The sequence below is a fragment of the Lepisma saccharinum genome, chromosome 20 (genome assembly GCF_977018435.1).
Source record: "Lepisma saccharinum chromosome 20, izLepSacc3.1, whole genome shotgun sequence".
NCBI classification, from domain to species: domain Eukaryota; kingdom Metazoa; phylum Arthropoda; class Insecta; order Zygentoma; family Lepismatidae; genus Lepisma; species Lepisma saccharinum.
This window is the reverse complement of record NC_139248.1, coordinates 8,914,278-8,940,793: the sequence shown is the minus strand read 5'-3', so window position 1 is coordinate 8,940,793 and position 26,516 is coordinate 8,914,278. Positions and strand designations below refer to the sequence as shown.

The 26,516-nt window shown below is 36.1% G+C and overlaps 2 protein-coding genes across 2 annotated transcripts in view; one reads left to right on the top strand and one right to left on the bottom strand.

The window, feature by feature from the left end:
* The window catches only part of LOC146003703 (cadherin-AgCad1-like), a 161,658-nt gene extending 142,471 nt beyond the window's left edge, over positions 1-19,187 (top strand). Inside the window, exons 27-29 of the mRNA XM_083142086.1 lie at positions 5,731-5,931; positions 12,237-12,398; positions 17,500-19,187. Coding sequence (XP_082998212.1) covers positions 5,731-5,931; positions 12,237-12,398; positions 17,500-17,827 — 691 coding nt within the window. The 3' untranslated portion in view covers positions 17,828-19,187. The remainder of the gene's footprint in view (positions 1-5,730; positions 5,932-12,236; positions 12,399-17,499) is intronic.
* A 4,118-nt stretch (positions 19,188-23,305) lies between these two features.
* The window catches only part of Cad99C (cadherin 99C), a 187,935-nt gene continuing 184,724 nt past the window's right edge, over positions 23,306-26,516 (bottom strand). The window contains exon 29 of the mRNA XM_083142085.1: positions 23,306-23,927. Within this exon, the coding sequence (XP_082998211.1) occupies positions 23,789-23,927 (139 nt within the window). The 3' untranslated portion in view covers positions 23,306-23,788. The remainder of the gene's footprint in view (positions 23,928-26,516) is intronic.

Sequence of the window (26,516 nt, the reverse complement as noted above, 5' to 3'; positions counted from 1 at the left end):
AAATTATTGAAGCATAACACACTGCTCCTTCATGTGTGGCAGGGGTGAAAGTAGGTCCCTACATATTCACAATCTATAGGCTATTTGTTGAGGTCATGTGATCAGCACAATGTGCCCCCTCCCCCAGGGTTATCCCAAAGTTCTTATTTATTAGATACTAAGTGAACCCTAGAGGTCTCTTGAATTCCCACCTTGGAAATCGAGGTAGGCCTCTTATAGTCAGATGTCCTATCAACCAAAATGCTGCAGATCTCAGTATTTGTAATAGGACACTGAAAATATCAAATTTCAGACCTCAATGGAATGCTTTGGTTATAGTAATCAGTTATGAAATCCTCCAAAAGGTGAAGTCAAGGCTAATTAACCAAAAATCGTTATAATTAAGTAAACTTTGTTTTGTGAAACTTTATTTCTGAAATAGAATACAACATTGGCTCGCCATTGCATGGTGTGTTGCAAATGTGTTTCTTCTGTCTGCAGTTCTCCACATAAATTCATTACAAATATCTTCCAAAGCAAACTTTTCAGTCCTCTCCTTATGCATATTTAAAACATTAGTCTGTGATTAAGCCTTTTCTGCGTCTGCTTGTTGAATAACAAAACATGAAAAGTGTGAAATATTAAATTCAATAGTAGATCTGGGAAGTCTTGACTTCATAGTGGGAGATTTTTTCGAACATGAAAGCATTTCACTGGTACGCTTAGCAGTAAACTTTGAGTCTGTAATGTGGCAGCAAGTGAATCAGTGATTTCTACAGGGTGGCTCAATAAGTCACTTAACACCCCCAGTACAAGGCCACTGCGGCATGGGACGTGAAAATGGCGATGACCAATCGTTATCAGGACAACGGGGAACCACATTGACGTCACCCGCATGGTCGGCAGCCATCTTGAATTCAACTTCAGAAATTTAAATGGGAAGGGGGTCGTGCGACATATCAAAATGGGCTAGAATTTCACCAGGAAAACAACTGTGACATTTGTTTTCACCTAACTTTAATTGTTGCAGAGTTAACAATACCACAAAGTTATGGCTCAGTAAGTCACTTAACACCCCCAGTACAACGCCACTGCGGCATGGAACGTGAAAATGGCGATGACCAATCGTTGCCTGGCCAAGGGGGAACCACACTGACGTCACCTGCATGGTCGGCAGCCATCTTGATGTCCGCCATCTTGAATTCAACTTCAGAAATTTAAATGGGAAGGGGGTCGTGCGGCATATCAAAATGGGCTAGAATTTCACCAGGAAAACAACTGTGACATTTGTTTTCACCTAACTTTAATTGTTGCAGAGTTAACAATACCACAAAGTTATAACACATGCTCAATATGACGTCCCTCTTGCGCAACACACTCGTGTAATCGTCTCTCCCATGACCTTACCACATTCTGAAGAACCTCAGGAGTTATTGCAGTACAGGCATCCACAATGCATGTGCGCAAGTGGGCCAGATCCCTGATTTTCGTAGCATACACCATGGCTTTCAGGTGTCCCCAGAGGTAAAAGTCCAATGGTGTCAGGTGAGCGTGCAGGCCATTCCACAGTCCCTCGGCGACCAATCCAGTGGTGAGGGAATTGTTGATCCAGGTACTGACGGACTATCATCCCATAGTGCGGTGGAGCACCATCTTGCTGGAACCATTCAGGATAGCTCCCATCCTCGGACAGTAAGGATGGTAAGATCTGCTCCCGTAGCAGAAGCAAGTAGCCCTCTGCATTTAAGTTGCCCTCAATGAAAAATGGACCAACAAGTCGGGAACCCCAAGTACCACACCACACCATTAGCTTCCCGCCTCCCGTCACCTTGCTGGGATCTGTCCAATGTGGATTTTCGGGTGACCAGTACCGCAGATTTTGCTTATTCACCTCCCCCGACACATAAAAATTAGCCTCATCACTGAACAGAATCTTGCTACCGACAGCAGGGTCACGTTGCAGTTGTGCTATAGCCCACTCACAAAACTGCAAACGCCTGTCTGGATCGTCCTCACTAAGGTGCTGCTGCAGCTGTATCTTATACGGATGCCAGTGGTGGTCACGTACAATCCTTTGAATTGAACCCCTGCTGACACCGCTTTCCAGCGCCAGTCTCCGTGTGCTACGGGTTGGGGACTTTGCAAATGATGCCAACACCGCTACAGCAGTACCCTCATCCGTGGCTGTTTTCGGACGTCCATGTCGCGGCTTGTCATCCACAGATCCAGTATCTTGGAACTTTGCCAGCAACTGGCTGACAGCCACATGTGACACCGGTTGTCTTACAGGATTGCGGTTATTGAAGTCTGCAGCAATGTCAGGCGTACTTCTCTCCCCTGACATCAATATGATGGCAATCCGTTCCTCACGTGTTAGTGGCATTTTCGTTCAGATCAGTGAAAAAGGAAATATGCTACTCTTGACACGATCAATTCACATCATCACTCTTTTAAACTTTTATGTAAAGACAAAACACAATCGTAATTCCCATGCCAACCAATACTACAAGATATGTACATACCGGTAAGTCAATATCTGGACATTTTCAGTGATTGGTCTAACAATAAATACCACATAATCACATACTAACGATAATTTGAACAATAAACATTTAAGCAAAAAGGACTTCCATGCGGGAATCGCCCTTAAATTTAAAGTTAGGTGAAAACAAATGTCACAGTTGTTTTCCTGGTGAAATTCTAGCCCATTTTGATATGTCGCACGACCCCCTTCCCATTTAAATTTCTGAAGTTGAATTCAAGATGGCGGACATCAAGATAGCTGCCGACCATGCGGGTGACGTCAGTGTGGTTCCCCCTTGGCCTGATAACGATTGGTCATCGCCATTTTCACGTTCCATGCCGCAGTGGCCTTGTACTGGGGGTGTTAAGTGACTTATTGAGCCATAACTTTGTGGTATTGTTAACTCTGCAACAATTAAAGTTAGGTGAAATCAAAAGTCACAGTTGTTTTCCTGGTGAAATTCTAGCCCATTTTGATATGTCGCACGACCCCCTTCCCATTTAAATTTCTGAAGTTGAATTCAAGATGGCGGACATCAAGATGGCTCAGTATTGCCAGGTCGAACTTTGATTTTCAACATGAATATATATGCGAATTTCCACTAGGATTCAACTTTTTAAAATCATGTTTTCATTTATATTTTTTCATGTTCTTATTCAAAGGGACTCTATAGAAAAAGGCAGGAAGCCGGAGCGGAGCAGAGGCGGGGCCGCGGTAGCGGTAGGTCAATTACCCCAGGGGCAGAGCCCGGAATCGGGGGGCAATTAATACTACTTTTTTCCCACTTTCAAATGTTTCCTCACCTTAAATTTTACATTTCTGGAACCCTTGATTCATACCCTTTTCAATGATGTATCATACATATTTCTATTAAGAAGAGTCGATTCGACATCCTTACCCTTAATTTAAGTAAAAAATACATGTTACTCTCAGTGGCTAAAACTTCACTATTTTCAACATCTTGACATGTTTTAACAATATGTACCTCAAGAGATGTGAGATTATCGAAAAATAGATTACTATAGAAAGAGATAAATATTACATTCTGGTGCCAGCCAGATGATGAAGTATGTATGTATTTTATGCTGCAAAATCAAAAAGGTTCCAATCCTGTTTCAGCTATTTATTCTATAATCTTTCATCTTCATCAAAATTAATCTAAATAAGCAGAAAAGTGATGTACATTAAAAACATAAAACAAAAAAGTAATATTTAGAACTTGAACTAAATAGTATTGCTAGTATATATTGAGTTGGTATAATTTCCAGACAAATACATCCCTAGTCAGTGGCGATTTCTCTGGGTGTGTAAGTCATGTGTCAACGGCCAAAGGAAAATGAAATAAAGAAGAAAGTATATGTACTTTTATAAATTACGATTTTGAGCGTTTTTTTTCAATTGTCACCTTCGAGCGGCCGGTAGTTTTCGAACGCGACGCAGCGCGCAGTGGTTGTCAGGTAGGCAGATCGGTCCCGCACTGCCAGGACGTTGGAGTGGAATACAACGTCTTACCACTGCCGAAACATAGGATGACCGCGCATGCGCACCCTGCCACCCACCAGCATGGTTATCTTCTCAAGGCGTTGTATTTGTTCCCAACGATTTGGCTTTCATTCACCCCACGTTCCGCGTTGTTTTGCTCCTGATTGTTGTGCATTATTTTTTAAACGTGTGGTGTGAAGTGATGTGATTATTTTAAGATGGAGAATAGTGAAAGTGTTGTGCAAAAATATTTAAATAATTCCTTTTCTTCGCTTTCGTATTCAGAGAAGAAACAAGTGATTGACAATGGTCGACCATGTCCGAATCTCACGATGTCAACATATGTTAATGGAAAAAGTGGTGCTGGAAAAGGTTTTGAGAGACATTTTCGAAAAGAACTCTATGGCATTTCAGACTGGCTTTGCGAGTGTGATGTGGTGAATAAATTTTACTGTTGAACATGTTTATTATTCTTAGGGGAGTGTGGGATCCCGAAAAGTCGGGACCGGGAGCGGGAAAAAATTTCCCATCCCGATCCCGACTTCTGGAAATGACTTCCCGACTTTTTCGGGATCCAGAGCAGTCGGGAAATACCAAATGGTCATTTTAAAAAGTTGTTAATTCTCGATGTTTTCGGCAGTGCTAATGTCTGGAACTTATCGGAAATTCTTAGTTTTTGTATCAGAAATGCAAAAGCAATCACTTAAGGTGAAAATGACGTGTATAATTCGATTTTTCAAGAGCTTCGGAAAATTTCGAACATTTCCCGTCCCGAAAATTTCCCGACTTTGTCGGGAAATTGAGAATTTTTTCCGTCCCGAATGTCGGGATTTAAAAAATATCATGTCCCGACTCTCGACTAAAAAAGGTGTTTGGAATTATCAAGGGTATGCGGTTTGAATCATCTCAATACTGCAGTGAAAAAACACAGTGAGTCTGAATTGCATCTTTCTAGTTTCTTTAAATTTAGTAGTCTTTAAATTTGCCACCCCTACTAGAATTGATGTTTTTTTGGATACTCAACGAAAATCTGAAACAGAGCTACACAATGAAAAAGTAAAAAAGATCAGGGAAATATTAAAGAGGTCGAATAACGCCGTCTACTATTTAACAAAGCAAGAACTGCCATTCCGAGGCCTTGAGGAAAATGCAGCATCTCTAAATAAGGGCAATTACATGGAATTCCTTACTGCAAGTGCCCAGTTTGATTCCTCATTAAAAGAACATTTATTAAATTCTACAGTTTTTCGCGGTACTTCGGCAGGCAATCAAAATGATTTGATAAATTCAGTTTCGATGTTCTGAGAGATGATGGGAGTTCCACGAATCCCTCTGGTTGCAAACTCGTGCTTTAAAAAATAATTGTATGGCGAAGTATTGAACATTAATTTTCTCGTTTAAAAGTCCTTGCTTGTCCTTACCCTTCAAAAATATTAATATTTTAAATGAAGTATTTACTTCATTTAAAATAATTTATGTAATTTAATGTTTTTCTAAATATTTCTAAATTTACACCAAAAATGTTCGGAGAAAATTAGTAATATTGGGTCACAGAAATGAGAGGGGGAGGGGTTAACATTCCTTCTTTGCCAACGCCTTAAGTTCAGGGTCAGGAGACGCCACTGTCCCTAGTACGTACATTATTTAAAAAAGGCTACTTAAATTTACAGCCACTTGCTGTTACTAATGCTACTAATTCTACTTTTGCTGTTGCATTTGTTTACAATGGGCTTTCTTCATTTCAGCAAAGCTTCAGATATATTGATATGGTATGCCTTGATAGGAGACTTCAGTGCTGTAAACTTGACCATCACAAAACTGGAAACTAAAGCAGCAGAAGCTGAAAATCAAGAAGCCTTGCTCCGTACAGTTCTTATAGTCGTGTCTGTGGTGATGGGCGTGCTGCTGTTGATTCTTGTAGCTGTTTTCTTCATCAAATTTAGAAGGTAATGTACACATTGTTGCCTCAGGTATAAGTCATCTCATTTGTAGACATAGAGAACTATTTGTAAGTCTGATTCTGACTCTTTAAATGCATTCAATTCATTGTAGAAATACCTTCTGCTTTATTCCAGGTCCTTCAAACCTGAATATTTGTAAAACCCTTTCACTCTTACTCTGTTTATAACATTCCTCTTCTCTCATATTTCCTTACTCTTAATTTCCTCCTCTCAATCCTCTACTGCCTTAAAACCCTCTCTTTGTGGTGTTTATGATCTGCTCCCTTCGCATCCTTTCTTTGTGGTGTTTCTCTTCTTTTCACTCAACATCCTTACCCTGTGGTATTTCTCTTCTTTTCACTCTACATCTTTTCCTTGTGGTGTTTCTCTTTTCACTCCACATTCTTTCTTTGTGTGTTTCTATTCTTCTCACTACACACCCCCTCCTTGTGGTGTTTCTCTTCTTTTCATTCCACGTCCTTTCCTTGTGATGTTTCTATTCTAAATACGCATCCTTTCCTTGTGGTGTTTCTCTTCTTTTCACTCCACATCCTTTCCTTGTGTTTTCTTCTTTTCACTCCACATCCTTTCATTGTGGTGTTTCTCTTCTTTTCACTCTACATCCTTTCTTTCTGGTGTTCTCTTCATTTCACTCTACATCCTTTCTTTGTGGTGTTTCTCTTCTTTTCACTCTACGTCTTTGTGGTGTTTATCTTCTTTTCAATCTACATCTTTTCCTTGTGGTGTTCCTCTTCTTTTCACTCCACATCCTTACCCTGTGGTATTTCTCTTCTTTTCACTCTACATCTTTTCCTTGTGGTGTTTCTCTTTTCACTCCACATTCTTTCTTTGTGTGTTTCTATTCTTCTCACTACACACCCCCTCCTTGTGGTGTTTCTCTTCTTTTCACTCCACTTATTTTCCTTGTTGTTTTTCTTTTCACTCCATATAATTTCCTTATGGTGTTACTCTTCTCACTCCCAGTCCTTTCCTTGTGGTGTTTCTCTTCACTCCACATCCTTTCCTTGTTGTGTTTCTCTTTTCACTCCACATCCTTTCCTTGTGGCTTTTCACTCCACATCCTTTCATTGTGGCTTTTCACTCCACATCCTTTTCTTCTGGTGTTTTTCTTCTTTTAACTCCACATCCTCTCCTTGTGGCATTCTCTTTTCAATCCACATCTTTTCCTTCTGCTGTTTCCATTCTTTTCACTCCACATCCTTTCCTTCTGGTGTTTCCCTTCTTCTCACTCCACATTCTTTCCTTCTGGTGTTTCTCTTCTCACTCCACATCCTATCCTTGTGGTGTTTCTCTTCTCACTCCACATCATTTCCTTGTGGTGTTCCTCTTGTTCTCACTATACATCATTTCCTTGAGGTGTTCCTCTTCTTTTCAGTCCATATAACTTCCTAGTGGTGTTTTTCTTTTCACTCCACATCCCTTCATTGTGGTGTTTCTCTTCTTTTCACTCCATATCCTTTCCTTCTGTTTTCTTCTTTTCACTTCACATCCTATCATTTTGGTGTTTCTCTTCTCACTCCACATACTTTCTTTGTGGTATTTTTCTTCTCACTCCACATCCTTTCCTTGTGGTGTTTCTCTCCTTTTCACTCCATATAATTAACTCGGGATGTTTCTCTTCTTTTCACACCACATGTTTCCTTTGTTGGTTTCACTCCACATCCTTTCCTTGTAGCTTTCCATTCCTCATCCATAGCTTGTGGCTTTTCACTCCACATCCTTTCCTTGTGGGGTTTTTCTTTTTTCACTCTGCATACTTTCCTTGTGGTGTTTCTCTTCTTTTTACTCTGCATTCTTTCCTTGTGGTGTTTTTCTTCTTTTCACTCTGTATCCTTTCCTTGTGGTGTTTCTCTTCTTTTCACTCCACATCCTTTCCTTGTTTTATTTATCTTCTTTTCACTGCACATCCTTTTCTTGTGGTGTAACTCTTCTTTTCAATTTATTCTCACTCCACATCCCTTCATTGTGTTGTTTCTCTTCTTTTCACTCCACATTCTTTCCTTGTGGTGTTTCTCTTGTTTTCACTCCACATCCTTTCATTCTGGTGTTTCTCATCTCACTCCATATCCTTTCCTTGTGGTGTTTCTCTTCTTTTCACTCCACATTCTATTCTTGTGGTATTCCTTCTTTTCACTCCATATAATTTCCTTGTGGTGTTTCTATTCTTTTCACTCCACATCTTTTCCTTGTGGTTTTTCACTCCACATCCTTCCCTTGTGACTCTTCACTCCACATCCTTTCCTTGTAGTGTATGTCTTCTTTTCACTCCACATTCCACATTTTTCCTTTGTGGCTTTTCACTCCACATCCTCTTCTTGTGGTGTTTCTCTTCTTTTCACTCCACATCCTTTCCTTGTGGTGTATTTTTCTTTTCACTCCACATTCCTTTCCTTTGGTGTCTCTCTTCTTTTCACTTCACATCCTTTCCTTGGGATATGTCTGATCTGCTCACTTCATATCTTTGTGGTGTTTCCATTCAACCTTTCCACATACTATCCCAACACCCACATTGAGTTTTTATTATGAACATCGTATTTTTGTTCTGTTGCAATAAAATAATTAATGATAGTCTTTTCATTCATAATTCTGGGAAATGCTCATCAAAAAGCTTTGTAACATGTGGACGTTTTTGAATCACCTTATAACATTTATGAGGGGTTCAGAGGACAAATGGCATAACTCCATTCAAGACAGTTTTGAGAAAAAGGAACATTTAGATAACTTAGTATTATGTTTAGCTGTTGGAGCACAAACACAGTGAGGCCTCTATGAGCAAGAATTTGCAAATCAGGAGATACTTACTTCTAGCACTGAAATCTTGATACTTCACAGTTCTAAGGTACACATGTAACTCAATTTCCTTCAAAAGTGGAAATCTCTAAAAATTCTAATCTCAAGAATTTCCCAATTATTATTGTTTTCTACTGTTAAACACACACAGCTTTAGTTATCAGTTTTTCAAAAGAGCCTCCCTGTTGGTGTAGTGGCAACATTGTCACCTTGCAATCCCCATCCCGGGTTCATTATTTGCTGGAGGTACATAGTGCTTCACATCTGACTTTAAACTGTACATCCAGTCCTGATTAACCTATCTGCACATAAAAGTGGACTTAAAACAATTTTTTCCCCCTCTTTCTCCTTTTGCCTCATAGCGTCGGGATTACCTCTATCAACTCCTTCCATCTCTCCCGTTCCTTTGCCATCCTCTTCAATTCTCTTATTCCTTTTCCTTTATTTTGTCCTATTTCTTCTATTCCTTTTTCGAATGTATTCCAGGTTCTCCTTCCCTCTGTTCTAGCTTCCATAAATTGTTTTGCTTTTCTATCTTTGTCCATTCTTACCACATGTCCAAACCATTTTAATTGTCTTGTGTCAGTTTTTCTTCTATTGGCTTCTGATATAATTCGTCTCTGATTCTTTCATTACGTACTCTATCTCATTTTACTAACTATTCTACGGAAGCATTTCATCTCAACTGTCATTATTTGTCTTACTTTTCCTCTTACTGGCCAGCTTTCACTTCCGTATAGTAGAATTGGTTCCACTACTGACTTATACACTTGTAGTTTAGTTTTGGTGTTTTTTTTTCCTTTTTCCCAAAATTGTCTGGCTTAGTTGGTAGTATGCATTGTTAGATTTCCTTACTCTGTTCATCACTTCCTCTTCTATTCTTCCTGTCTGGTTTAGGATTGTTCCCAGGTACTTGTATCTTTCTGTCTGCTCCAGTTCTATTCCATTGCATATTATGTGTATTATTTCTATTACCTCTTCCATTCTTCCTATTTGCATCACTTTGCTCTTATTTGCCTTAACAGTCATTCTTTTAGCCTTTAGCACTTCTGCCCATTCTGTAACCGCCTCTTGTAGCTTGTTCTCTGTATCTGCTATTAGCATTATGTCATCTGCATATACTAATGCTTGGCAATGTATCGGTCTCATATTTCAATTACCCACTTTTGTTCTCCTTTTAAAACGTCATCCATAAATACTATAAAGAGTAGCGTACTCAAGCTATCTCCCTGTTTCACTCCTTTTTTCAACTTAAATGTGTCTGACATCTTTCCATCCAATCTTACTATTCCTTCTAATCTTTTATATGTTGGTTTTATTACTAGAATGAGTTTTCCTGGAATTTTTCTTTTGTCCAATATTGCCCATATTTCTTCTCTGTGTAGTCAAAAGCAGCCTTTAGATCTAAAAATGCTATGTACATAATTTTTTTCCTTTTTCTAAGTATTTATCACATATTCTCACATATACTTCTCCTATTTCAATTTCCTTTGCTAGCTCTCTTATCTCATTCTCATTCTCTTCCTTATCCTGCTCTTGTATTCTTCTTCTACTCCTTCCTGTTTTTTGTCTAATATGTTTTCCAATCCTCCTGTCTCCTGTTCCTATGCCTTCCTTTTCAAATTTACTTTCAAAGTATTTTTTTCCATGTTTTAAACATATTTTCAATTCACGTTTCCAGAATATTTGCTGTGTTTTGTACAGTTCTTACTCTTCTACCACCATATTCCTTTTATTATGCACCAAAATCCTTTCTTATTCTCTTTGTATTGTGATTCCACTTCTCCAACTTCTTCCCATGTTTTCCTCTTTGCTTCTCTCACTATTCTTCTAGCTGTGTTTCTTTTTTCTAGATAATCTAATTAGTCTTCATCTCTTCTTGTGTTGATATATTTCTTCATGCTTTTTTCTACTCCTGTACTGCATTTTTCATCTCTTCATTCAACCATCTGGTTCTTGTCCTTCCTGTCACTGCGACGCTAAGGGTCCCGGGTTTGAATCCTGCTTGGGCTTGGTTGTTTGTGAATGTCAATTCATCAATTTTATCATTTCATCACTCATCCCCATCTTCGCAAATTAGCCAAGAGGCACAAAACGCGAAGTAAAATAAACTAAATCAATCAATCAATCAATTGTCCTTCCTGTATTTACTCTTTTCTTCCCACATACCTCTTTGCTGACTTGATTTTGCAAAATTTCCTCTATATGTTCATCTTCAAATGTTTCTTGGTTTAGTAGTTCTCCTACTTTATTCTGATATTCTTGTTTTTTTCTCTTTTTTCTTCAACTCTTTTGTTTTTATTTTGTAATAGGTCTTTTATTTTCCTTTTTCATCCCTGTGTAAAACCGTGATTCTGCTACCAGCAGCCTGTGGTCGGCTCCTCTTATTACTTTTACATCTCGGATATGTTCTCTTATTTGTTGTGGCTATGTTATATAATCTATGATGCTTTTGGCATTCTCCCCTCACCTTCAAACATTACTTGATGTATTGTTTTATGTTTGTAGAAGGAGTTTCCTATCAGCATTGTGTTCTCTATGCAAAAATCTATGATTCTCTGTCCATTTCCGTTTTTAATAATTTCTCCTCCATACTTTCCTAGTGTTCCGAATCCACTCAAGTGATCATTTCCCAATCTTCCATTTAAGTCACCCATAATTATAACTTTTCTTTCTCCTCTTTCTGCTTTTTTCCACTTTTGATTGTAATTCTGTGTAGAATTCTTCCTTGTCTCTCACATTAGCATCTTCGGTTGGTGCATATACTTGAATTAGTGTAATATTTTCTTCTAAGTCTATGTCTAGAGTTATTATTCTTGAATTTACTGCATCCCAGCTGATTACTCTTCCGTCTATTTCTTCTGCTACTATAATTCCTACTCCCTCTTTTGCTCTGTTTCCAACTGGTACTCCTGAGTATCTCAAAACATTTCTTCCTTCAAGCATTTTCCCCCCATTTCCTTTCTTCTTTACTTCGCTTATTCCAAGTATTTTTATTTTGTATCTTTCCATTTCCTTGATTATTTCTACTTCTTTACCATTTAACGTTTTGATATTCCAGGTTCCGATTCTCATTTCATTATTAATACGTTACCGTCTTTGTGAGATCTGTCTGGGGTTTCCGAGGCATTCATTTCTTCTCTGAATCATCTACCTCTATGCAGGTGATTAGCTCAGTGATAGGGTGCCTTTTGATTGTTTAGTCCTTTCAGCCTCAAGGCAATGGCTGGTTTTCTGTCCAGGTTTTCTCCCTTAGCCTTCTGAGGATCCCTCCTCGCCACTAGAAAGTGGTTTTCCCAATTTTAACTACTTGGGAATGTAGTGCTTCTTCCGCCATCTGCGCTGTACTGAAGCTGCGGTTGGGTTCCTCTTGGGCCCTAACAAAACTGAGACAAATTAAGCTCTGTTTTTTCCAAGATTCTACCTTTTGCTTTTGAAATGTTAATTTGGATATGCTTTTCAGAGTTGCATTATATTTTATTCAAATTTATTAATTTCAGCTTGAACAAGAGACTTATTGCAATGAGCACCACAAAGTTTGGTTCCCAAGACTCAGGACTCAACAGAATTGGTGCCGCTGTTCCTAACACCAATCTACATGCTGTTGAAGGATCGAATCCAATCTGGGGAAATGAAGCAATTAAGGATTTTGATGCTGCGAGGTATGTGTTCATTTCTTACCTTAAATTTACAAATGTAACGGTCCCTGTATCCATATAGGTTATAACTAGGGCTGAGCCGATACCGATGTATTGGTATCAGCCGATACCAGTGGAAAGTATAGGTTGAATATTATTTACCGATACTGGTCAATATTTTTTCAGAGTTGTGATAGTTTGCCGGAAGTTATGCAAAATTTGAAATTCCTATTTATTTTGCACCAATATTATGTGAAGAAACTGTATTTTGCAATTAGGTAACAGGTGTTTTTATATTCTGATGTCATTTTTTAAATATTTTATAGCAAAATTTTGAATAACTTTTAATTAGGGATGGACCAATATGAAATTTTGCCTGATACCGATAAAGTGCCAACATAAAATTTACCGATACTGATAACTGATGTTTTACTGATCTGATATAAAATTCCAAATGGTTCGTTCATTGGTTCTCCTTAATAAATGTATGTTACCAGATGAACGAAGCTTTTGCAATGCATGTTGCACGTTTAGACATTTACTTAAAAAAATAAAAGTACAGAATGGAGGTTGTATGTTTATATCATAAAAATTGTAATAAAATGGCTCAATATTGCAATAAATTATATTTATCCATGTATCGGATTGGTAAAATTATCGGTAATTTTGCTGATAAACTGATACCTAAATCAGTCGATACTGATAGAGTACAGATTAATTGTCCCATCTCTGTTTTTAATTGTTACAATTTTCAGTATAGGATCAGTATGGAAATCAGTCTGGCATCAGTTCAAAGTGTTAACAGCTCAGCCCTATTTGTAACATAATAAGTAACTAGTATTTTAAGGGTGTGTATTATCAGTTAGTGTGTGATAACTGTTCTCGTTACTGATAAGGTGACAATTTTCTTACAAAAGCAAAGATTTATGTGCACTTGCCTTACTTCATTGTGCCTCAATTCACTTCTTTGTACACCATTTTTATCCAAGGTGGAGCTCAACCAACATTATTAGATTATTTTTAAATATAATTCTCTATTACATTGATGAATAAATTCTCTGGGGCTATCGACCAGGTCAATTCTGGAATGGTTTCCAAGCCTTCGAGAGCTAACGTCACTTTAATCTTCAGGGCAGAAATGCAGTGCTGAGTTTCAACCCAGTTTATATGTATCTGGAGATATAGTTTCCCAGTGAAGAACGTGGACCTATTTGGAGCAGCATCTACTGCATCCATCTTTTACTTTGTTGATTGATTCATTTATTTTACTTCACTTTTCTGTCATTTGGCTAACCGCAAAGATGTGAATCAGTGATGATATGATGAAATTGATGAAGGGACACTCGCAAAGAACATCCATGCCCAGGCTGGGATTCAAACCTGGGACCACTGGTATGGTAGCGCTCTGCCATGGAAATCGTCTCTATTACTTTGTGTAATTAGTCTTTAATTCTTCTAATTTTACAAACCGTCAAAATTCTGCTGTATAAATTACTCAGTACTACTAAATTTGCTAACTGTGCAGTATCTATCAAGACCAAAGGGTGAAGAATTTCAGCCATAGGACTGAATACTGAATATTACTTTATTAATTGATCAATTATAAGATCTATTTTTAACTTTTTTTAAAAAAAATGACTATTATTGCATTTTCAGTGATCAGAATTAAACTCTGTACTACACATAATGGATAATACATAATCTTAAAGGTAAATTCTAGGTGTAATCATGATGAATAAAGTTGCTCTATGCATAGGATGAATTTGTCCATACTGAGTTATAACTTTGGTGAAAAAGCTATTGTTTCTGTTCCACACTCTTCACTTCATTTCCTCATGCTGTTTCCATTCTCTCGTCTTATTTTGTTTATTTCTCAGGGGCATGCTCAGGGGAAAAAATCTGGATGGGTTTTGACAGGATCACAATTCTCACTACAGCTGAGTGGCTGGTATAGTGAGCTACGATGCCAAGGGTACCAGGTTCGAATCCCTGCCTGGGCATCAGTATTCTTTGTGAGTTGAGTGTCCCTTCATCACTCATCCTCATCTTCACTATTAGCCAAAAGTTCATAACTGGTTACTTTTGTTATTTTCATATTTTCCTTATGAATAGTAATTTTCACATTTTGTAGCTCAGGAAGAATACATTTTGTATCTTGCATGTACAGGAACTTTTTTCATCATGACTATGCACATTGTATTGATATATTGGTAACCATTTATCTTACCCCATTGATATTGAAATGCTTAGTTATGTTATGGAAATAAGTATTTACAAATTGAAATAAATGTAATAATAATGTAATATGCTTTTCAAAAACTTGCGTAGAATTAATATAGCATCTGTAGTGTATTGTCTTGTGCTTGTTCCTGCCCATTGAAAATTTGTGTTTTGTTTGCTTTGAACATCCAAATGTTCATTCTTATGTGCTTTCATTACTTTTTGGGTTATGTACCTTAGTTTGGATCATCTGGATTGATGGACTCTATTATTATGGAAGGTATATGAACATCTATGCTATTTGCACCTATGACCTAATACAGGACAAGTCCTTTTCCAGTAACAGGTCAAATGAATTTAAATGTGTATTTCTTGTTTTGAAGTGGAGATGGAAGCAATTGAAATCAATTCACTTTTTTGTTTACTTTGATATATCAGCATAAATGTTTTCTTATATAAGAATATGTAACATTGAGGAAGAAATGAAACTATTATATCCGCTACTAAGATAACTGAGAACATATTTGTTAATAGTTCTCTGAATGTTAGTGACAATGGTTCTTCATTAGTTTGTAATGTTTAGTGGACATTATCCACTGGTGCTTTTAACTATACTTATTCTAACACTACGTAGCGAGAGAGCACCTCTTCTCTCATCCTCAGGTGAAAGTTATTTTGCCAGTGGTGGGAATCTGTTGGTATCGACAGAGATCTGTTGGTATCGACATAATGGTTTGAGATTACGAATGCAGAGTTATTCAAGCTGCTTCGATGCTTCTTTCTTGACCTTACCATTTAATCAAAAGTATTGACAGCAAAATAATTTGGCGTCAGCGAATGATGAGATGCCCCACATACTCTCAATCTCAGTCATTTTGGAGGTGATGTGATCAGCACCATGCCTCTGGGTGCCTTTACCTCCAAGGGGTTGCCCCCTGGTCCCCATTGATTTGAGGCTGGGTGTGCCCCAGAGCCACTTAATGCAGGGACAAGGCCGGAAAAATTTCTACCTTACATCACCCAACTCGGTAATCGAACCCAGGTCTCCTCTGTGGAAGTCAGACTACCTACCGACTAGACCATGAGAAAGATTTTACTACAAATCTATTACAAAACAGGTCTGTCGTAGGTTCCACTCCCACCACCGGCAAAATAAATTTCACCTGAGGATGAAAGAAGAGATTCTCTCTCGAAACTTGGTTATAGAATAAGCGACTTACCCACCCCAGACAATGCAAATATTTTAACATATGTAGATGACAACCATAACTGGCAGTGCAAATACACAAGAACAATTAGAAAGACAAACCTACATATCAGTAAATATAATAACTCAGCACTTAATTTCATATAACTTGAATATAAACTATCAAAAAACAATGTATATCGCTTTCAAACCTGGAAATAAACCCAATTTTGATAATATAAACTTACAAATAGATGATAATCAAATCAATTATGAAAATCCAGTTAAATTTTTAGGTTTAGTTATTGATGACAAATTAAGATGGGCATATCATATCGACCATGTATGCAAAAAAGTAGGGAAAAACTTATCTCCTAAAACTCCTAACACAATATCATGTGTCTGAAATAAACAGAAATCTATACTATGGACTTGTATATCCATACCTAGAATATTGCATAATAGCATGGGGAGGAGCTGCGCAGGAATGCACTCAAAGATTGCTTACTCTACAGAAAAGAGCAATACGGTATATGTTCAAAATACCAATTAGAAACTCGTGTAGAGAATTATTTAGAGAAAATAAAATTATGACCATAGATTCCCTATATATTTATAAAGTAATTGAATATGTACTAAAACACCGTAAATTAGACAAGAATTTGACCATCCATCAGCACAACACACGTCAAAAAGAGAACTTTCGCATGCAAACACACAGACTTGTTCCCTCAGACAAATCACCTCATGTTGCAGGAATAAAATACCATAACAAACTTCCCACACACATCAAACAAATTACAGAAACTCACAAGAAACTGAAAGCAATTAAACAGTATTTAACAGATATACCTCTATATAATCTCAATGAATTTAAATAGATAAACTGGATTAGTACATTGAAGCATTTAAATTATTTTGATATTGTATGTCTCCTATATTTGGATTTTCTCTTTTACAAGTCCAGTATGTGACACTTATAACTGTTCAACCCATATGATTTATTTGTATTTTTGTGTTTGCATTTTGTTCTTTTCATTGTAATCCTACTCCATTTGTAATATTTAGTATTGTATGACGTTTTCCACACCCATGGATATGGGTCTACGGAAATAAAGAATTTATTATTATTATTATTATTATTATTATTATTATTATTATATAGTTAATAGCACTAGACAATGGATAATGTCCAATTAACATTGCGTGCTTACATTTGCTAATGATTAACACCAGGAGGAAATCAAATGATCAAATGTCATAATTTTTTAAAATTTATTTTTCTGTATTTACTGCTGCCTATTATCTTTATTAACCACCCTTCTTAATCGTTTCCACTTGTCTTTAAAAATGAAATATATATTTTAATTATCTTAAATGTAATATGCTGTCACACACTGCTTGTGATTGTTAGGTACTGGTACTGCTTGCATGTAAATGTGCTTTTAATACATCAGTTGCTTGGTTCCTGGAAATGTTGTGCTTTCTGTCTTGTAGCTGTGTTTGTGCTTCTTTCAAGAATGTGATTTTATGCATATCACTGTGATTGAGATTCAAGAACTAACTGGTGCGACTTCACTTATAAACTCTCAGTTGTGTTCACGCTTTCAAATACATCATCTGCTTTTCATAAAGACTGCTGTGCTCAAACATACTAATACCATAGAGCTAATGATTAACAGTGCACAATTCAAAATATTATTTTGAAAACTCTTACAGCGAGGCAAGTGGTGACTCGGATCTTATTGGAATAGAAGACAATCCCGAGTTTAGTCCAGGGAAGAAGTTTGAAGGGAATTACCAACAGGATATGTTTACTCCAAACAACGACATCATGCAGGAGAGGAGGGCAAGCAGAAATCCATTGGCTGATATGGGAGACAATGAGGCTTATGTTTCCTCTAGAGACACACCGGAGCAAGACTCAGTTGCCGATGATGATGATGATGAAGAAGAAGAAGAAGAGGAGGATGAAGAAGAAGATGATGATAGGGAGATAAACTCTAATTTTACTTTCGGAAAATCTGAACCACAAACAGAGCTATGAAGCTAAATGTGTTAAGAACAGAAAATTGTGTTGTGAAATAATTATCCAAGATATGGAATAATATTTATCCAATTAAGAGCGATTCTGGAAAAATGTCAATCTTGATTGTCAAAACTACATATCAGTGAAGAGCATTGTTTTGAAGGAGAACATCTTTAGATTGGGAATCTACAGTACATGTGTTTCTAAACTCTAAAAGTTGTCTGTAAGAAATTACCACATCAAGAACTATTCCACTAATTTTGATTTAGAAAATATAGATTCATAGTTTGCCAATTTTGTTAGTCTGTTACCTTTAAATTTATTTTTATGTAAGTGCTGGCAGAATACATTTGAAGAGATTTTGCTATGCGGCAAGGAATACTACTACTTTTAAATTTCCTGGGTGATATTTTTTTGACATGTTTCATGAATTATATACAAAGAAATAAATTATAAGTAAAATTGCTTATAAGTGTGTGTACTACTTCTGGAAGTGCTCTTAAATAAAAATTAATCAATGACTACTTTTGATTTGTTAATGTACTAGTCATTACACATTCAAAGAAGTGGTACAAACTGTTGCATTTTGAAATACTGTATGTAAAGTTTTATTTTTTAAGCAAAGCAATCAGTTTTCAATTCATGTGTGAAATTAAATAATTTGTTAATATTTATTTGCCTTTTATTGTGCAGTATTATCTCTGATGTTCATAGTTATACAAAAAGTAAATTATTGTATTTCTAAGCTTAAATTTTTAGACATATTTTCTAGTGAATTTAGTGAATACTGTAAATGTATATAGAACAGTATTATTTGCTTGTAAGGATTGATTTTTCTTCTCCCAAATACAGTGTTGTACAGAATGTATATATTTCCTAGTATATACATGTAATTTTTCTGAATTTTACACATTTCAAATTAATAATACATGCACTGTTGATGAAGCACTACATGTGATTTTTGTGATATTAAATAACAGTCACAAGGCTTGAAAAATTATGAGAATTTAGTGAAACATTGGCAGAACAAGAAATATAGGGTTTGCTAAACAAAAAAATTATTATGAACTTTTATTATGCTTGGAACTTCACATCAGATCTTTTCTAATAACAAATGTTGCCAAGAATTGTTTGCAATGATAATGTAATGTCTGGAGATGTTTTTAATGTGGTACTGTTGAGGACAATACACTACAAAAGAAAAGTTAATGTTTTCTTGTATTCATAGCTTTCATTTTGAATTTTTATATAGCATGATATGTGCTTACAACATTCAAAATAGTTCATTTGGATAAAATTATTTTCAAATCCATATTTTTAAGACAATTTATTGAAGTAAAATTGTAACATTCTCAAACTTATTAACATGCATAAAAATTAATCAATGACTACTTTTGATTTGTTAATGTACTAGTCATTCATTACACATTCAAAGAAGTGGTACAAACTGTTGTGTTTTGAAATACTGTATCTAAAGTTTTATTTTTTAAGCAAAGCAATCATTTTTCAATTCATGTGTGAAATTATATAATTTGTTAATATTTATTTGCCTTTTATTGTGCAGTATTATATCTGATGTTCATAGTGATATACATATTATTAAATATTATGCATATTTTAGTGCCTTGAGTTAAAAAAAAATATAAGAAAATTGAAAAACTGGAAAAAATACTAGCATTTTTGTTATTTGGATATATGGGGATATTAAGTTGAATGTACTATATAAAATCTTGAAACATTTGTAATTTTTTTTAAATTACATTTACAAGGTGCTGTGGCATATCAATTAATAATACCAGTTGGAGGTTTATGGAACAAGCACATAGACAGTGCTTTAGTTCTTTGTTAGTATTTAAAAATTTCATTTTATTTTATTTATTACAATTGTTTCCTCGCTTTGCCGAGATGTGATTTAGTACTTGAATATTTCTGAAAAGTAATGAACGATGCAAAAGTATTCTAGTAATAAAGCATTTTTAATTATACCTTTGTGCAGAATTTTTTTTTGCATAAACCTTTATGGTTGAGATGTAACAGTTTAGGATTACTTTTTTCTAGGTCATGTTTCATATCCACTCTCAGTAGCTTTCTTCAGATCAGATAACAAGCAGAGATCTACAAAAGGTATGTATATGCATGTTGTTTTGGGATTAGGTATAACTTTGTTTGTTTCCCACCACAAAGTCACATGGACCTATGTCTAATGCTACTGTTGTGGAAAGGCAACAACGTTATGCTTCTTACTCTATAATATTGTTGTTATTATTATTATATAATAGTTTGAGTCCATTCATTTTGTTATGTCAGTACATTGCTAACAATATTATGTAAACTCCATTGTGTAACCACCCTGGTAAATTCTTTTTCAAATAGTCTATGCTCTGATCTCAAAAATTTTACTTGCACGTGCCTTTCTAACTTTATATGTTAATGAATAGGTATCTATCATTATAGAATATTCTATCGGTCCAATATAAAATTCCAAATGATTCATTGACCTCTTTAATAAATGTGTGTTACTAGATGGACCAAGCTTTTGCAATGCAAAAGACATTTACTTATAAGAAAGTAGGGAATGGATATTATGTGTTTATATCAACAAAACTTACAACAATATTGCACTAAATTGTAAGATATTTATAGATATATTGGATCAGTAAAATAATCGGTAATTTTACCAATAAACCAATACATCAGCCGACACCAATAAGAGTATCAATTAATTTGCCACTTCTTTTTTCTCTACCCTTATGCCATTATAGTGTTGTTGATGCCTCGACCCACTTTTTTCATTCTCCTCTGTTCCAGCCATCTTCTTTATTTCTTGGAATGTGTTCCCTCTTTTCCTTCCAATTTCTTCCACCATATCCTCATATGTCTTCCTCGGTGTGCCCCTGGGCCATCTTCCTTCTGGTCTTGCCTCCAAGAACTGCTTGGCCAAACCATTTCATCTGTCTTTTGATGAGATGGTTTTCAATTTATGTTTGCTCCAGCTCTTCCCTCATCCTTTCGTTTCTTACTCTGTCTTGTCTTGTTTTTCCTACTTCCTTTCGGTAGCATTTCATTTCTAGAGTTGTTATCTTACTAAGTTCCTTTCCTTGGCCAGCTTTCACTTCCGTACAGTAGTATTGGTTCTATTACTGATTTATATATTTGTAGTTTGGCCCTCCTTCCTATTTCTCACTTTTCAAATGTTGTCTGATTCAATTGCTAATATGCATTATTTGCTTTTCGGATATGATTTGAGACTTCTGGCTCTATTTTCCCATTTTGATGAAGTATTGTTCCAAGGGGACCTGCTCGAGTTGTTTTCCATTACAGTTTATGTTTAGGTTTCCTACTTGATCTTCTGTTCTGCTCATCTTCATTACTTTACTCTTACCTCCATTAACCACCATCCCTTTTTGCTTTAATATTTCTGTCCATTCTAGTACCGTTCTTTGCAGCTTGTCCTCTGTATTTGCAATGAGCACTATATAATCTGCATACACCAAAGTTTGACAATACACTGGCCTCATTCTCCATAACCATATCTTGGTCTTTTCTGTTCTTCGTTTACCTATTTTCATCACTTCATCCATTACTGTTATAAAGAGTAATGGGCTCGAACTGTCCCCTTGTCTTACTCCTCTATCCATCATAAAGGCTTGTGATGTTTGACCATTCAGTCGAACGACTCCCAAGTTTTTCATACATCGACTTTACTGCTCTGAATAGTCTGGCTGGAATCTTCCTTCTTTTTAGTAGTTCCTATTCAATATTAATAAATTATAGCTTAATAGTGAAAAATAATAATCCAAGTATGTCCAGCTTTCAAATTAGTTGTCAGTCACTGGATCTAATGAAATCTTCTAGTTTCCACATTGCAACATTGTTAAATGAATTTGGTAAGTGCTTATTTTCATTTACATGTTGCATTTGGGACAATGAAAATTTACAATTCAAATTGGGAAATCATATACAGTGGAACCCCAGTTTTATATTTTCCTGCATTATACATTCAATGTTCATGGTCCCAGTAGAGCATAATGCTGTACAATTTTCCTACATTTTAAATTCTTTCAACTTGGTTCCCTGAAAAATGTAATATCAAGGTTTCACTGTATTACCTTATGATTTGGCGCACATGTAGAAATTTTAGCAAGAAAAGCAAGCTCGACCAGGACTCTAATCCGAGTCTCTGGCATACTGTGCCATTGCTCTACCAACTGAATTACTGAGCCAGTCATGGCATAGCAAGATTTTTTGCTGTTGTTTTACCTGGAATTTTTCTGCCAGTGATACCATAATGGGAAACACTGATCTCAATGGTAACTAGTTTCTTCCAGATTAGAGATGTATTTTGTGTTACATATCAGTTATTTTAATATTTTGATGTAATTCTCTAATACTTTAAATTGTTAACAATTTTCAAGTGATTGGCATTGGTGGAAATCTTTAAGGGTGTGGGTATCAGTTCCAAGTGGTATCACGGGGCCTCTTCCGAGGGCACTGTCATCTTGTAATCAACGTATCCCAGGTCTGATACCCAGTGGGGACACACACTGTTTTGGATCCCAACTGTAGGTTCAGTCCCAATTAGCTTATCTGTGCATAAAGTGGACTTAAAACAACAACTCAAACAATCTAAAAGTGGTATTGGCTCGTCCCTAATTTTAGGTTGTATCAATTCAGCCCACCAGTGAAACAGAAAGTAAAATTTGTGTCGGTATTAATGTGTCTGACAAATTTACAATTCATGATGGGTTAAAACAAGGACTTCGCTTTGGACTTCATTATTCGCAAGCAATTCACTCAACTCTTTCAGTCACAAGTGGGCATGTAGTTATTGCATGAATATATGTTGAGAAATGTCCTGAAATATGAAAATAATATGTTAAAAAACCTAATATATGTACATATATGGTAAATAAAAACTTAATTTTTTGAGTCTACATGCCATGATACGCAAAGGTAATATAAAAATTAACTGATTTCAGCTTCATACATCAATATGTATTTACATATAAATCCATTCCCTGGTTATTAGGAAGGTAAGGTAGGATAAAGGCTTATAACCAGGATGAGGATTGATAGGCACTAAAAACTCAAAATAGCACCGAAAAATACAAAATAGGCTCTAAAAGTGATGAAGATTTATGGATTTGTCATCATTTTACCAGGTTAGGCATCCAAAAAGCAGTTATATTTAAAATAGGAGCCTTTGACTAAAATAGGCACACACATGAATTCTTTTCAGACATGGCATGCAATGTTTTTTTGAAAGTAAAAAAGCCTACAAGTTCTAGCCAAGGAATAAAGAAGCAAATTTAGGGTAAATTCTCAGCTTATGTTTAACGTACTCGATATTATTCCATGAAAGTATAAATGAAATCATCTGAGAGTTCAACCCACCCAATATTTCTCAAAAGTTGGTGTCACTGAAAAAAAATATATATCCCTTCCTCAACCTTTGAATCTAAAGAAGAAAACTCCAAAGTTAGAATTATACATTGTTGTATTTTTTCTTTACAGAATTATGTACAAAACCTTTAATGGCATTCATATTTAAATAGCATAAAACTTTCTTTGTACACCCATCCTGGGCAGGACAGTTTGAGTATTTGATCATTTCTTGTTTAGTTTAAACATTATATATATGTACATCAGAGTGGAAGACATTTAGTATTTTTTAAAAAAATCTTAAATAAACATTTCATGTAAAAATAATCATCCATGCATTACTCTTTTTGAAAACACATCTAGGTTTTCCAAAAATTGTCCATTAAAAAAAGACACTTAATATAAAATCTATGCACAAAAAAATAATGGCAATACTTTTTTCATTGTTTCATACATATTGAAATGTCCTTTATCTTGCAATTCAGCCTCTATAGTTCAAGTAGAGCAAAACGTCCACTTATAAATGTCAACTGTCGCACACAAACTGCTATTCTTACATTGTTCACTGTGTACACAAACACACACTTCTTCAAACTATCAAAGTTCAGTTGTTGTCTCTACGGGAGAGTGGTCTCCTAAATAATTGAATGCCAAGTTCGAATAGTCTCTCTTTTCTCGGAAAGTAACGTTGGCATTTGTGGCACTGATATTTAGATGGCCTTCGTCATCGGAGGACCTGCAAGTGAAACAAAATGGTTGATTTTAATTATGAAAAATAGCTGTAGGACTACTTTCACACATGTTACGTGACAACCATCCTGCCAATTGGAATAGCAGCTTGACATGTTAAAACATTGTAAAAAAGAATTTGGCCTCATGCATGTGGAACATGGATAAAAACAATTGGGCATCAATGATACTGAAGGTATGAATATTCCACTTTTATAAAAGCAGTTTGATTCATATACAGGGTGTCATTTTAATGGCGCCCACGGACCATGGAAACGTATAGAGGACATCAAAACAAACAACTTTTTTCAGTAACATTTTTCTCGTTGGAGCGTCGTTTCGGCGCTACAGTCGTTCAAAAAAGCCTGTTTTGCCGCCTGAATGCTGGCAACCACACACAACATTTGATTGCATTTGTGACGTCATATCCCGTCGTGAAGCGATGCATTACAGGGTTGCCAGGAACACACATATTCTGTGAAAAATGACATAGCTACAATCAGCCACATTATGTACCGTGAAACAAAACGAGAAAACACGTTCTGTAACCTAACAGGAAGTAAACAAACGATACGAAAAATGGTAGAAAGAAAATAGAATTCAAGTGGAAGTGGTCATATCGAATTTTGTATCAGCTTGCATGTCAAATATTTGCAAATCTAGTTACCAAGTTGGCATCTACAATTTAGTCTATCCACTTCGTCCTGCTGATACTAGTTGTCTGTGACACACTGAACAGATGACAAAATAGAAATGAAAGAACTCAAAATTCCAAAGGTAAGCAACACATAATATAATGTATATTCAGGGCATTTTGAGGCAAGTGACAAAAATGGTTGAAAAATACAGGGATATAAATAGTAGTAAAACAAACTCTCCGACGACTGTGTTTATCTACGCACCGGATACACATGTAATAGTTTGCAACTCTGAACAGGGCAGTATATTCGCTAATCATTCATCATTAGATGGTTACTGTGATTGTACGTGTGTTAGCCGTAATGTAACAACGTGAACCTCAGATACTTCCGTTATCAGCACAAAGTACCACAAGGCATCTGGACACAAACCTGTAGATATCAACCTTGCAACGAGATTTGCAAATATAATTGACATGTAGCTGGGCGTAAACAGCCACATGTAAGTTGTAAGTACAAGGTGGTTATAATTAAAGTGACGGTGTTCAGAGTGGTATAGCACGGGCTGTAATGAGAGTAGCAGTCTGAAACTTCGTAGATATGCTAATGAAGCAATGCGCTCGCGAATTATGCAAAAAAAAAATAGTTCCAATTCTCGCCACCACGGTAAAAAATGGCACTGTAAGCAGTCAAAACTTAGTATAGTTACAGGAAAGACACTATAATTCGCAGAAAACAATACTCTTTGTAATAAAATATCGCTACAATTTCACTATTCGAATTACATGAACATTACTAAAGGAAAAAGCAACAAGCGTCACCAACAACAACCAGGGAGCTCACACAATGGTTAGGCAATTTCACCAACTTTGACGTCAGAGTTATGGAAATTTCCACGTTTTGACTGCTTACAGCGCCGTTTTTTACCCTGGTGGCGAGAATTGGAACTATTTTTTTTTTTTTTTTTTTTGCATAATTCGCGAGCGCATTGCTTCATTATCATATCTACGAAGTTTCAGACTGCTACTCTCATTACAGCCCGTGCTGTACCACTCTGAACACCGTCACTTTAATTATAACCACCTGGTACAATAAAAGTTATTGTTGTTGATATTTGACATGTAGGCTGAGACAAAATCCGATATTGACTCTTCATTTTGAATACGTTTTTACCATTTCTCATATCGTTGGTTCACTTCCCCCTTCCCCTGAGATGACTGCTGATCTTCTGGCTGGTAGGGTATGATGTTCGGTTTACTGGACGCATTTCTCGCTTCGTTTTACAGCTAATAATGTGGTTGGTAGTTTGTCATTTTTCACAAAATGTGTGTGTTCCTTGCAACCCTACCGTGCGCAGTTTCGCTGCAGGAAATGACGTCACATATACGATCAAATGTTGTGTTGGGTTGCCAGCATGCAGGCGGCAAAACGGTCTTTTTTGAACAGCTGTAGCGTCGAATTGACGCACCAACGTGAAAAATGTTACTGAGAAAAGTTGTTTGTTTTGATGTCCTCTACACGAATCTGTGGTCCGTGGGCGCCATTAAAATGACACCCTGTATAACTCCAACATAGCCACAAATTCATTCTGACTTTTAGCTGTAGATAATCGAACAGTATTACCAATTAATACAGATATTTGAATTTTTAACTTAACTTTTAACAGAACAACTTATATATATCTATTTTTTTTTATTTTTTTTTTAAATGAACATAGGCTACTTAAGTTCATTTCTAACCTTACATTTTTATTTTGGCATTTCCACTTTTTAACACATTCTGGATGTGCGACTGGCATGGCAGTTGTCCAATAAGATGGGCAATGGGCATAGCCTGCCCATCACTATACACTTGTATTGTGAATCAACGATGGGCTATAATAGATCCACTTCTCTTGCGCACATGTGCTGTAATAATCTTTATCCAACTCCAACTGCTAGACATTGTGTTTTCTTCAT